This window comes from Stegostoma tigrinum, chromosome 3 (assembly GCF_030684315.1).
Source record: "Stegostoma tigrinum isolate sSteTig4 chromosome 3, sSteTig4.hap1, whole genome shotgun sequence".
In the NCBI taxonomy this organism is placed as follows: domain Eukaryota; kingdom Metazoa; phylum Chordata; class Chondrichthyes; order Orectolobiformes; family Stegostomatidae; genus Stegostoma; species Stegostoma tigrinum.
In genome coordinates this window covers 40631140-40643147 of record NC_081356.1, presented here as the reverse complement: position 1 = coordinate 40643147, position 12008 = coordinate 40631140, and the positions used below count along the sequence as shown (strand labels likewise).

General features: G+C 44.8%; 1 protein-coding gene across 3 annotated transcripts in view; it reads left to right on the top strand.

Annotated features, from left to right (window-relative positions):
* LOC125450711 (endoplasmic reticulum metallopeptidase 1) overlaps nt 1-11654 on the top strand; it is a 47853-nt gene extending 36199 nt beyond the window's left edge. Inside the window, exons 14-15 of one of the 3 annotated variants that reach the window (XM_059644527.1) lie at nt 8646-8809; nt 9975-11654. In XM_059644527.1, coding sequence (XP_059500510.1) covers nt 8646-8809; nt 9975-10139 — 329 coding nt within the window. In that variant the 3' untranslated portion in view covers nt 10140-11654. The remainder of the gene's footprint in view (nt 1-8645; nt 8810-9974) is intronic. The other 2 variants (XM_059644528.1, XM_059644529.1) reach the window with 2 other exon arrangements.
* The last annotated feature ends 354 nt before the right edge of the window (nt 11655-12008 follow it).

Here is a 12008-nt window from a genome sequence, read left to right as displayed (position 1 = left end):
GGAGCTGGATGAACACAGCAGGCCAGGCAGCATCAGAGGAGCAGGAAAGCTGACATTTCGGGCCGGGACAAGGACTTCGTCCCTCCTTGCCTCCTTATCTAAGATGTACTGACATTGGAGGCAGTCCAGACAAGGTTTCACTAGGTTGACAAGGGCCTGACTTGAAACGTCAGCTTTCCTGCTCCTCTGATGCTGCCTGGCTTGCTGTGTTCTTCCAGCTCCACACTGTTATTACTACTGCCACATTGGCTTTGTTGGCTCTGTGATATGGTAAGGTATTGGGGACAGTCCAGAGAAGGGTCACAAGTTTGATCCAGGTATAGAGGAGCTGTCATCCGAGGAGAGATAAAATAAATTGGGCCTGTACTCATTGGAGTTTGGAAGAATGAGAGGTGAACTTATTGAAACATGCATGATTCTTAGGGAACTTGACAGGTAGGTGTGGAGAGGTTGCTGTCTCTTGTGGGAGAATCTAGGACCAGAGGGCATAATTCAGAGTAAGGTGTCACTGAGTAAGGATGGAAATGCGGAATTTTTTTCTCAGAGTGTGAATCTGTGGAATTCTTTGCTACAGAGGCCTTTTAAGGCTGGATTGTTAAGGATATTTATGGCTGAAATAGTCAAATTTATGTTCGTGAAATTGGGTTATAAGGAAATGGCAGGAAGTTAGAGTTGAGGATTGTCAGATCAGCCATGATCTCATTGAGTGGCAGAGCAAAATTGATGTGCTGAAAGACCTACTTCTGCTCTCTCTTTCTCATGGGCTTTTGTTATGAATAGGATTCAGTTGTATGCAGGAAGTATTTGTTTGAACACCCAGAGTGCACTTCGGATGTTGCCTTGAGTAATTCCTGTTAAAAATTAAGATGTTAAACATTGCTTTTCTTGGCTTGTATCATAGAGTCATGGAGGTATACAGCACAGAAATAGGCCCTTCAGCCCAACTCATTTATGCCAGTCAGGCTTCTGAAACAACTAGTCCCACTTGCCTGCATTTGGCCCATATCCCTCTAAACCTTCTGGATGTGAGTTTGCTCGCTGAGCTGGAAGGTTAGTTTTCAGACGTTTTGTCACCATTCTAGGTAATATCATCAGTGAGCCTCCGACGAAGCGCTGGTGTTATGTCCTGCTTTCTATTTATCTGGTTAGGTTTCCTTGGGTTGGTGATGTCATTTCCTGTTCCTTTTCTCAGGGGATGGTAAATTGGCTCCAAATCAATGTGTTTGTTGATGGAGTTTCAGTTGGAATGTCATGCTTCTAGGAATTCTCGTGCATGTCTCTGTTTGGCTTGTCCTCTAAACCTTTCCTATCCATGTACCTGTCCAAATTTCTTTTAAGTGTTATAATTGTACCCATCTCTACACTTCCTCTGGCAGCTTGTTCCATGTACACACCATCCTTGATGTGAAAATGTTGCCCCTTAGGACCTTTTTAAATTTTTTTTTTCCATCTCATTTTATGCAGATGTATACCTGCACCCTTTGGGGTAGGTGTTTAACAATACTTCCCGAGATCCTACAGTTAACTGTGTAAGTCCTGCCCTGGTTTGTCTTACCAAAAATGCAACACCATGCATTTATCAAAATTAAACTCCATATACCACTCCTTGGCGCACAGGCACGGTTCACCAAGATCCAGTTGCACACTTTTAGACAACGTACTTTGCTGTTCAGTATACCACCAATTATGGTGTCATCTGCAAAGACTAACTGTGCTTCCATATTTTCATCCAAATTGTTTATATATGTGACCAACAGCCACAGACTCATTACTGATGCTTGTGGCACACTGCTGGTCACAGGCCTCCAGTCTGAGAATCAACCCTCCACCACCACTTTGTCTCATACTGTCAAGCCAATTTTGTATCCAGTGAGCTAGCTCTGTCTGGATCCCAAGTGATCTAACTGTGCTAACTGGTCTGCCATGTAGCACCTTGTCGAAGGCCTTCCTAGAGTTCAGGTGTACCACTCTGCCTTGTTCTCTCTTCTTGGTCACCTCTTCAAAATCTCAATCAAATTTGAAGGATACTATTTCCCATGCACAAAGCCATGCTGACTGTCCCTAATCAGTCCTTGACATTCCAAATGCATGTAGATCCTGTCTCTCAGAAGCCCCTTTAACAACTTGCCCACCATTGATGTTAGGTTTACTACTCTGTAGTTCCCTGGCATCTCCTTGCAGCCTTTCTTAAATAATGCACAACATTAGCCACCCTCCAGTCTTCTAGCACTTTACTCCTTGATGCAAATATCTCTGCTGTGGGCCCTGCTATTTCTTCCCTAGCCAACCGTAATGTCCTAGGATACACTTGAAGGACCATGGATTTATCTACCTTTTGTGTTTTAAGACCTCTAATACTTCCTGTTCTGTAACGTGGACTGTTTTCAAGATATCACTATTTCCTTCTGAGTTCTCTAGCTTCCATGACTTTCTCCAAAGGACAAGAAGTATTGGTTTGGATTCTCTCCATAGTTACACTCTTGCCCATAATATACTTGCAGAATCTCTTTGGTTTCTCCTTCACCTTCTCTCCTGAAGCTTTTTCAATGTCTCCTTTTTGTCCTCCTGTTTTCCCTCTTAAGTGTACTCCCACACTCCCTAAACTCCTGAAGCAAATCCCTAGCTGCCACCTTTCCCTTGAGCCTCAATATCTGTATTCATCTAGTGTTCCCTATTTGTGCCAGCCTTGTCCTTCACACTAAAAGGAACATGCTGGCCCTGAACTCTTAGCTTGCTCTTGAAAGCCTCTCACTTGCCAGAAGTCCCTTTTACCTGCAACTAGTCTCCCTCAATCAACTTTTGAGGAATTCCTGTCTAATATCATCAAAACTAGCCTTGCCCTAATTTAGAGCTTCTAGATAGATCTATCCTTTTCCATAACTACTTTATGGTCGCTGGTCCCAAAGCATTCCTCCACTAACTCCTCAGTCTGTCACCCTGCCTTATTTCCCAAGAGAAGGCCTAATTTTGGCCCTTCAAAAGGGCATCTACATATTGATGGAGAAAATTTTCCTGAACACACAAGTTACTCCCCAACCAAGCTGTTAACGCGATAACAGTCCCAATCTATTAATGGAAAGTTAAAATCCCCTACCATTACAGCATAATGGTTCTTTACAGCTATCTGCATTTTTCCCTACATTGTTGCTCCTCAATTTCCTGCTTACCACTGGCCATCAAAGTAATCATCCTCTAATTTTTCAGTTCCACCGAAATAGCCTCACTGGACAATCCCGAAGGATTATCTTGTCTAAATACTGCTGTGAAGCTTCCCCTAATCAAAAGTGCTACTCTTACTTCTATCCATCCCTTAGCATCTGTACCCCAAAACATTGAGCTGCCAGCCCTACCCCTCCCTCAGCCATGTTTCTGTAATAGCTATGATACTCTAGTCCCATGTACATATCCATGCCCTGAGTTCACCTGCTTTACCTGTCAAACCTGTTGCGTTGAACTAAATGCACTTTAATTCATCAGTCTTCCTTTGCTCCTTGCTGTGTTCTTCCCTGCCATGGGAGACTCTTGCACTACCTGCCTACCTCCCCTGGCAATCACTCCTCTGCCTAACTGAATCTGCCAATGTGACCACCTCCCTGAAGCTATTATCTATCACACTGTCTGCCTCCTATGTGCTCCTCAGTATGTCCAACTAATGCTCCAACCAGTCTGTGCAACCTGGACCTCTTCGTTGCTAACTGTCAATGTGACACCAATGCCTCAATTTCTCCACGCCCCTCACCCACTCCAACCTCTCCCCCTCTGAATGTGCAGCACTCCACTCTCTCTGCACCAATCCCTGCTTCACTATCAAACCTGCTAACAAAGGTGGGGCGGTGGTAGTCTGGAGGATGGTCCTCTGTTGCAGAGGCCAAACACCAACTCTCCAACATCACTTCCTACCTGCTCCTTGACCATGACCCCACCATGGCCCGTCAAGTCACCATCTCCCACACTCTCCATGATTTCATCGCTTCCGGTGACTTGCCCTCCACCGCCTCCAGTCTTATAGTCCCCAGCCCCGCACTGCCCAGTTCTACCTTCTCCGCAAGATCCACAAGCCCAACTACCGTGGCTGACCTATTGTCCCAATATGCTCCTGCCCCACCAAACTCATCACTTCCTACCTCGACTCCATTCTCTCCAGCTTGGTCTAGGCACTCCCCACCTATATCTGGGACACAAATCACACCCTCCACCTCTTTGGAAACTTGCAGTTCCCTGGCCCCTAGTGCTTCATCTTTACTGTGGATGTGCAATCCCTGTATATGTTTGTACCCCACAAGCCCAGCATACAGGGCCTCAGTTTTTCCCTCTCCCAGCAACCAATATTCTCCTCCACCTTGCCAAATGAGTCCTCACCCTCAATAACTTTTTCTTCAATTGTTCCCACTTCCTCCAAATCCAAGGGGTTGTTGTGGGTACTTACATGAACCTCAGCTCCACCTGCCTGTTTGTTAGTTACGTCAAACAGTACTCTGGTACAGTTCCCCAACTCTCCCACTGTTACATCAATGACTGCATTGGTGCTGCATCCTGTACCCGAGCTGAACCAGAGCAGTTCATGGACTTCGCAATCAACTTCCACCATGCCCTCAAATTCACTTGGTCTGTCTCAGACATCCCCCTCCCCTTGCTTAACCTCTCTGTTTCCATTTGCGGTGACAGTTTATGGACCAACATTTACAATAAACCCACAGATTCATATAGCTACCTAGACTACACCAACCCCCACCCAATATCCTGCAAAAACTCATCCAGTTTTCCCAATTCCTCCATCTCAGTTGCATCTGCTCCGATGAGACGTTCCACTCCCAAGAATCCTAGATGTCCATCTTTGTCAAACAAAGGTGTTCTCCCCCTGCTCTGTCTTCCAAATAGCCCTTCACCGCATCTCCTCCATTCCTTGCTCCACAACTGTTACCCACCCTCCCCTCTCCAAACATAATAAAAGATAGGGTTCCCCTTGTCCTCACTTTCCACCCCACCAGCCTCCACATCCAACGTTTTAACCTCAAACACTTACGTCAACTCGAATTAGACCCCACCACCCAGAACTCCTGATGTGTTCTTCTGTATATTGGTGAGACCCAACATAGACGAGGCTACTGTTTCACTGAGCATCTTTGCTTGGCCTGTAATGGCCAACCCAACCTCCTAATCACCACCCATTTCAACTCTTCTCTCATCCCCCGGACATGTTCATTCTCGGCCTCCTGCAGTGTCACAGCGACTCACAATGAAAATTTTATGAGCAACACCTTATCTACCACCTGGGCCCCTTCAGCCCGGAGGACTCAGTGTTGAGTTCTCCAATTTCAAATAACCTTCCCACCCATCCCTTGGCTCTCTTTCCAGCCCCACATCCCTTCTGATCATCCCTTCCAACCACCAACCGGATTCATCCCTCCCATCGATTCACCAGGTAGTACCTCCTACCAGTGTCCACGTATTGCTACCATTCTATCATCCACCTTCCCCTCACCCGTCCTTATCTGCAGCTGCCCCATCCCCACATCCAGTCCTGAAGAAAGGTAATAGTTGAAACATTAACTTCTCCTACCCTCCAGATGCTGCCTGTCTTGCTGTGTTCTTCCAGCCTCCTGTTTGTCTACCTTGGATTCCAGCATCTACAATTTTTTTTTGTCTTTATGCAGGGTGAGAGGACTTGCAGCAGGGCACGTTTCTTGCAGATGTAGTCACCAGAGATTCAAGAATGCTCCCTGATCTCCCACGTTTGTAAAGAGGAGCATACCACTCCACTGACTGCCATCTCTTGCTCCTTTTAAGAACTAGTGTTTTTTTTTTCACTGAACCCCCTTTAAAGTTTAAAAACTTGAGAAATTTTTCAAAGAATAAATGAACCAAATAAGTCCATACCATTGCTTAATCAAAGACTTAGAAATAATGGTTTAGAAATACCCATCAGGATTTACTCACTGAGATAATGGGAACTGCAGATGCTGGAGAATCCAAGATAACAAAGTGTGAAGCTGGATGAGCACAGCAGACCAAGCAGCATCTCAGGAGCACAAAAGCTGACGTTTCAGGCCCAGACCCCCCTTCAGAGAGGGGGATGGGGAGAGGGTTCTGGAATAAATAGGGAGAGAGGGGGAGGCGGACCAAAGATGGACAGAAAAGAAGTTAGATGGAGAGGAGAGTATAGGTGGGGAGGTAGGGAGGGGATAGGTCAGTCCAGGGAAGACGGAGAGGCCAAGCAGGCAGGATGAGGTTAGTAGGTAGGAAATGGAGGTGCGGCTTGAGGTGGGAGGATGGGATGGGTGAGAGGAAGAACAGGTTAGGGAGGCGGAGACAGGCTGGACTGGTTTTGTGATGCGGTGGGGGGAGGGGACGAACTGGGCTGGCTTTGGGATGTCGGGGAAGGTGAGATTTTGAAGCTTGTGAAGTCCACATTGATACCATTGGGCTGCAGGGTTCCCAAGCGGAATATGAGCTGCTGTTCCTGCAACCTTCGGATGGCATCATTGTGGCACTGTAGGAGGCCCATGATGGACATGTTGTCTGAGGAATGGGAGGGGGAGTTGAAATGGTTCGCAACTGGGAGGTGCAGTTGTTTATTGCAAACCAAGTGGATGTGTTCTGCAAAGCGGTCCCCAAGCCTCTGCTTGGTTTCCCCAATGTAGAGGAAGCCACATCGGGTACAGTGGATGCAGTATACCACATTGGCAGATGTGCAGGTGAACATCTGCTTAATCTGCCTAATGTAGCACTTCCTGGACCTCTCAGTCTCCATCTTGGGTAACCAGCTAGAAACAGATGTCCATTTCAAGCCCACTGACTCCCACAGCTACCTAGAATGCACCTCCTCCCACCCACCGTCCTGCAAAAATTCCATCCGCTATTCCCAATTCCTCCACCTCTGCCACATCTGCTCCCAGGATGAGGCATTCCACTCCCACACATCTTAGATGTCCACGTTCTTCAAGGACCGCATCTTTCCCCCCACAGTGGTCGAGAACGCCCTTGACCGCGTCTCCCGCATTTCCCGCAACACATCCCTCACACCCCGCCCCCGCCACAACCGCCAAAGGAGGATCCCCCACGTTCTCACGCACCACCCCACCAACCTCCGACACTTCTGCCATCTACAATCCGACCCCACCACCCAAGACATTGTTCCATCCCCACCCTTGTCTGCCTTCCGGAGAGACCACTCTCTCCGTGACTCCCTTGTCCACTCCACACTCCCCTCCAACCCCACCACACCCGGCACCTTACCCTGCAACCACAGGAAGTGCTACACTTGCCCCCACACCACCTCCCTCACCCCCATCCCAGGCTCCAAGATGACTTTCCATATTAAGCAGATGTTCACCTGCACATCTGCCAATGTAGTATACTGTATCCACTGTACCTGGTGTGGCTTTCTGTACATTGGGGAAACCAAGCGGAGGCTTGGGGACTGCTTTGCAGAACACCTCCGCTCGGTTCACAATAAACAACTGCACCTCCCAGTCGCGAACCATTTCAACTCCCCCTCCCATTCCTCAGATGACATGTCCATCATGGGCCTCCTGCAGTGCCACAATGATGCCATCCGAAGGTTGCAGGAACAGCAACTGATATTCCGCTTGGGAACCCTGCAGCCCAATGGTATCAATGTGAACTTCACAGGCTTCAAAATTTCCCCTTGCTCCACTGCATCCCAAAACCAGCCCAGCTCGTCCCCTCCCCCCACTGCATCACAAAACCAGCCCAGCCTGTCTCTGCCTCCCTAATCTGTTCTTCCTCTCACCCATCCCTTCCTACATTTCCTACCTACTAACCTCATCCTTCCTCCTTGACCTGTCTGTCTTCCCTGGACTGACCTATCCCCTCCCTACCTCCCCACCTATACTCTCCTCTCCACCTATCTTCTTTTCTCTCCATCTTTGGTCCACCTCCCCCTCTCTCACTATTTATTCCAGAACCCTCTCCCCATCCCCCTCTGATGAAGGGTCTGGGCCCGAAACGTCAACTTTTGTGCTCCTGAGATGCTGCTTGGCCTGCTGTGTTCATCCAGCTTCACACTTTGTTATTTAGGATTTACTCACTGATTAGTTCCTCCCGTTTGTCCCACTCACTTTCTGAACTGCTATATTTGCTCTACTCCTGCCATGACTAAACCTGTGGAAGTTGTAAAGAAAACAAGATGCAGCAATGCTCCTCCATTTCCACACTGTCACCTCAGCTCCTAGCCTTTCACTGTCTGTAGTGAGCACTTCATGCTTGTAGCATTTTTAGGCTTGCTTTTACACTCCAGGCCTACCCTGCTTCAAGAACCAGATTTAGTCAGTTTACTTAACCAGCTTAATTAGTTGCCTCCATTTGTTTACAGCATTTGGATAGCTTGTTTTAACTTTCCTTGGGTCTGAAGGAAACAAGCTACCCTTCTGTTACTGTCAGTTTGATTTTTAAGAAGGTAAAAGATTAAGATTTATGCCCTTAAACTCCCACGGACATTTCAGCTCCCAGCATTTCATTCTCTGCAGTTAGATCTCTGTAAAAGCAAAGCGGGAGGGAATTGCTTAGAAAAAGAATCTTGTTTTCAGTAATTTTATTTGAAAATATAATGCATTGTAGCTGAGTATCAATGGATTTGCAATTTTTGTTTATGCCTGTCTATACATATTTTTCCATTTATGTAGGTCCCAGTCACATGACCCTCTACATTCGGCCACTTGAAAGATCTCGTCTGATCCAATCATCTTTTGGGGCTGGGACCTCTTTGTACAATAATAACGGTGATTACTTTGTTTTCTATTCCCATGGACTAATGGCTCCAGCTTGGCAATTTTGGCTGGAGATGCAGGTAAACCAATTCATCGCCACCAGCCTAAATGCTTTGCCTTTCGGTATGAGTTGAAATAACTGGGGTGGGAAGAAAGCATAGGCCTTGATGCAATTTGTAACAACTACACACATGTTCTCCCCCCCCCCCCCCCCCACACACACACACCACCCCCCCCCCCCCCCACACCACCCCCTTTGGCTGAATGCACTGATGAAGATGAGCTCTGACCAAAAATTTTGAGATCAGAATTATTTCAGATGGATGAAACTGCATTATGCTAAAACTGATTTTTTTTTCCAGCTGAGATAGCAGTGAATGCATGTGCACCTCAGTCTGTACTTTTGCTCCTTCCTTTTTCCCTTCAGTTAAAAAAAGTTTTTGTAGTTCTCTTGGCCCTCAGTATCTCATTCTGTCTGCCACACAATGCTACATTTGACATTTCAGGTTGAATCCTGTCCCCTCCCCTGTGGCATGTTTGATGGTAGGATCATTTAGTCGGTGTTGTAGGGGGGTAGCGGAAGGACCCTGCCAACTCCACTTGATTAAATCTGGTGTCAGAAGGCTCTTGCCTGCTCTGCCAGTATTTGAGGCCCTTTAAGTGGAACATTAATGCCCTGTAAAGAGCCTTATCCTGTTCCTGCTGTATTCATTCAGTGGTGGGTAGGACAGTACCATATGGGGAGCCCAATGAATAGGGTCACAAGAGGGTTGCTGGGTTGGGTGCAACTCTCACTCAAAGGCACTTTGTATCTTGATCAAAGGACTTGTAGAAAGAGCCACTTCCTGCCATTGCTGCTGGTCTAGCTCCACTATGGCCTGATGATCCTAGACTTTTTGTGGCTATCCTAATGGAAGAAGACACTGCCTCCTCGATGGCAATACCATTATGCAGCTGCTGCCCTTTAGTCTACATCTCTTGGAAGATGGAACTTTGACTTTGTATTGTTGAGCTTTCCAATACAAACAATACAATTCAGTCCAATATATATCTTTTTTCTTTGATTAGTGCAAGATGAAAAGCTTTGACAAAATGTCTTTCTTCAGCAATACTTTGGATTCTATTCATGAGTTTGTTCTTAATGTTTTTTCCTTAATAGAACTTTAATAAATAAAATATGAAAATAATTTTCATGATCTGTGATGTTCTTCCTCTGATTTTTTTCATCAACTTGTTCTTTTTCAGACACTTGACCCGATATCTGACAGTATGGTAGTTGTCGCTATAGCTTCTCATCATTTGTTTGGAGAAGATCAAAAAACGGCAGAATTGACCGCTCTTGAGCAGAGATTTCCTGAATGGTGCGTTGTGTCCAGTTGGTCCAGCTCTTACAACTTGTTTGTCTTCTAACACTTGGATTAAGTAGCTACACTAGATGGAGGTAACTCCATTTGAGCAAAGTATGGCATGGCTGGTCCTGGGACAATGTGAATGTACTCCCAAAGTATACTCTAAGGTGGTGCATTTTCACTTGTAAGATCACAAAGTATCTTGCATGCAAATGATCAACTCAAATGTCAGTAAATAATTTGCTAAAAATATTAACATTAAGGTTGCTCAGTGTAATTGTCAATGAGGCTGGTGTTTTACATGTGAAGAAATGTTTGAGCAAGTCTGAAACAATAGACAGCTGCTAGGCTCTCCTGGTCTTAAAGAAAAAATCTAAATCCTCTTCTTAACTGGGCACAATCTTCCACAGCCAGCTCTTAGTGCCCTGGCACCTTTTGGACCTCAGGGATCCTTGTTCGTTGTGACATGAAGATCACTCGAATGGGTAAATAACTTAAAAAGGGTATGAGTATAGATGTGCATATACACTGAGTTAACTGTGTTCTCTTGGTATTCATGATGTATATTGAATACGTTAAACAAAACATAGTAATGTGTAATTCAAACGTTAATGTAAGTTGAGTGTAGTGAATATGAGCAAATGAGGCGATAGTAACGTTGGTATAAAACAAATTAATTAATCACCTCTACTTTCTTTCAAATGCAAGGGATTTGAAATACATGGGCCAATTAATCAAATAATAAGTTGGGATATTTTCAGTTAATTGTTTTCAGGGAATTTTTGAAAAACCCAGAGGATTAAAAACTGCCCCTCATGATGACTGTGGGTTAATTGCAGTATTGATGTTCATAGTTCTGGTAATAAAATTGAACAGGAAACAATTCTAGTGAGTAACTTGTGTCACCATGAGGTTACCTGGTGTTATCTTGTAACAGGGCTAGCTTTGTTTTCCTCTGTCTGTCCTGTCTGGGGTAGATTGAGAAGACTGCACAAGTGGACTTGAACTGGTTCTCGGCTATTGCTGCAGAAAATCAAATTCACTAGTTGCAAACAAACAGGCCACAATGGAGATCATCTCAACACCAGGGTTGCATGAAATTTTGAACACAGTGTAACATAGTACAGTGCCAGTATGTGTATATTAGGATGTACATAATGCAATTCATTAAGAACTCATCATAATTGATTCTCTTTATGGTCTGGAACCATATTGTCATCTTGAATATAGCTTGGTAGGCATTATTGTTAAAACCAAACTACTGATGGACAGGAACTCCTTTTTGCTCCTCAACTCATGTTTCATGTTTGTGTGTTCCTCAGGGCTCCTGAGCACCATGTTGTACATTGATTTTACACTGAGCACTGCTTTGGTGGTTTACATTAAGGTTTCTAAATAGAATCAAAAGTAAATTGTTCCCTATGTTATTTCAGTATGAAATTTCTTTTGTACTGATCTATCTTTCAAGTCTGAATCAAGTGCTTAATGTTTAATAGGACTCTAATAATGAAAATGGTACTAATCATTGAGTTTAGACTGAAACAAAAAGAACTCACATTAAATTGGTGTAAATGACTTCCAATTTTTTGGTGATTTTATTAAGGTTATGTATATTCAACTGTCAAAAGTCATCAGATAATCTTTGAAGGCTATCGATTGTCTACATACATCCAAGCCTTTTAATGTATTTTCTCAATCCACCTCAGCCAATTTTGTGCATCATGCCATCATAATTTCCCTTATTAATTTTAACACCCTTGCTTCAAAATAAACTATCTCTTCCAGCATAATGTAAAATACAATCATATTGTGATCACTCATTTCTAAAGGTTTCTTTAGAACAAGATTATCAATTATGCCTTTGATTACATAATTATATATCTAAAATAGTGTTCCTCAAGTTAGCTTCTCAACATGTTGCTCTAGAAAA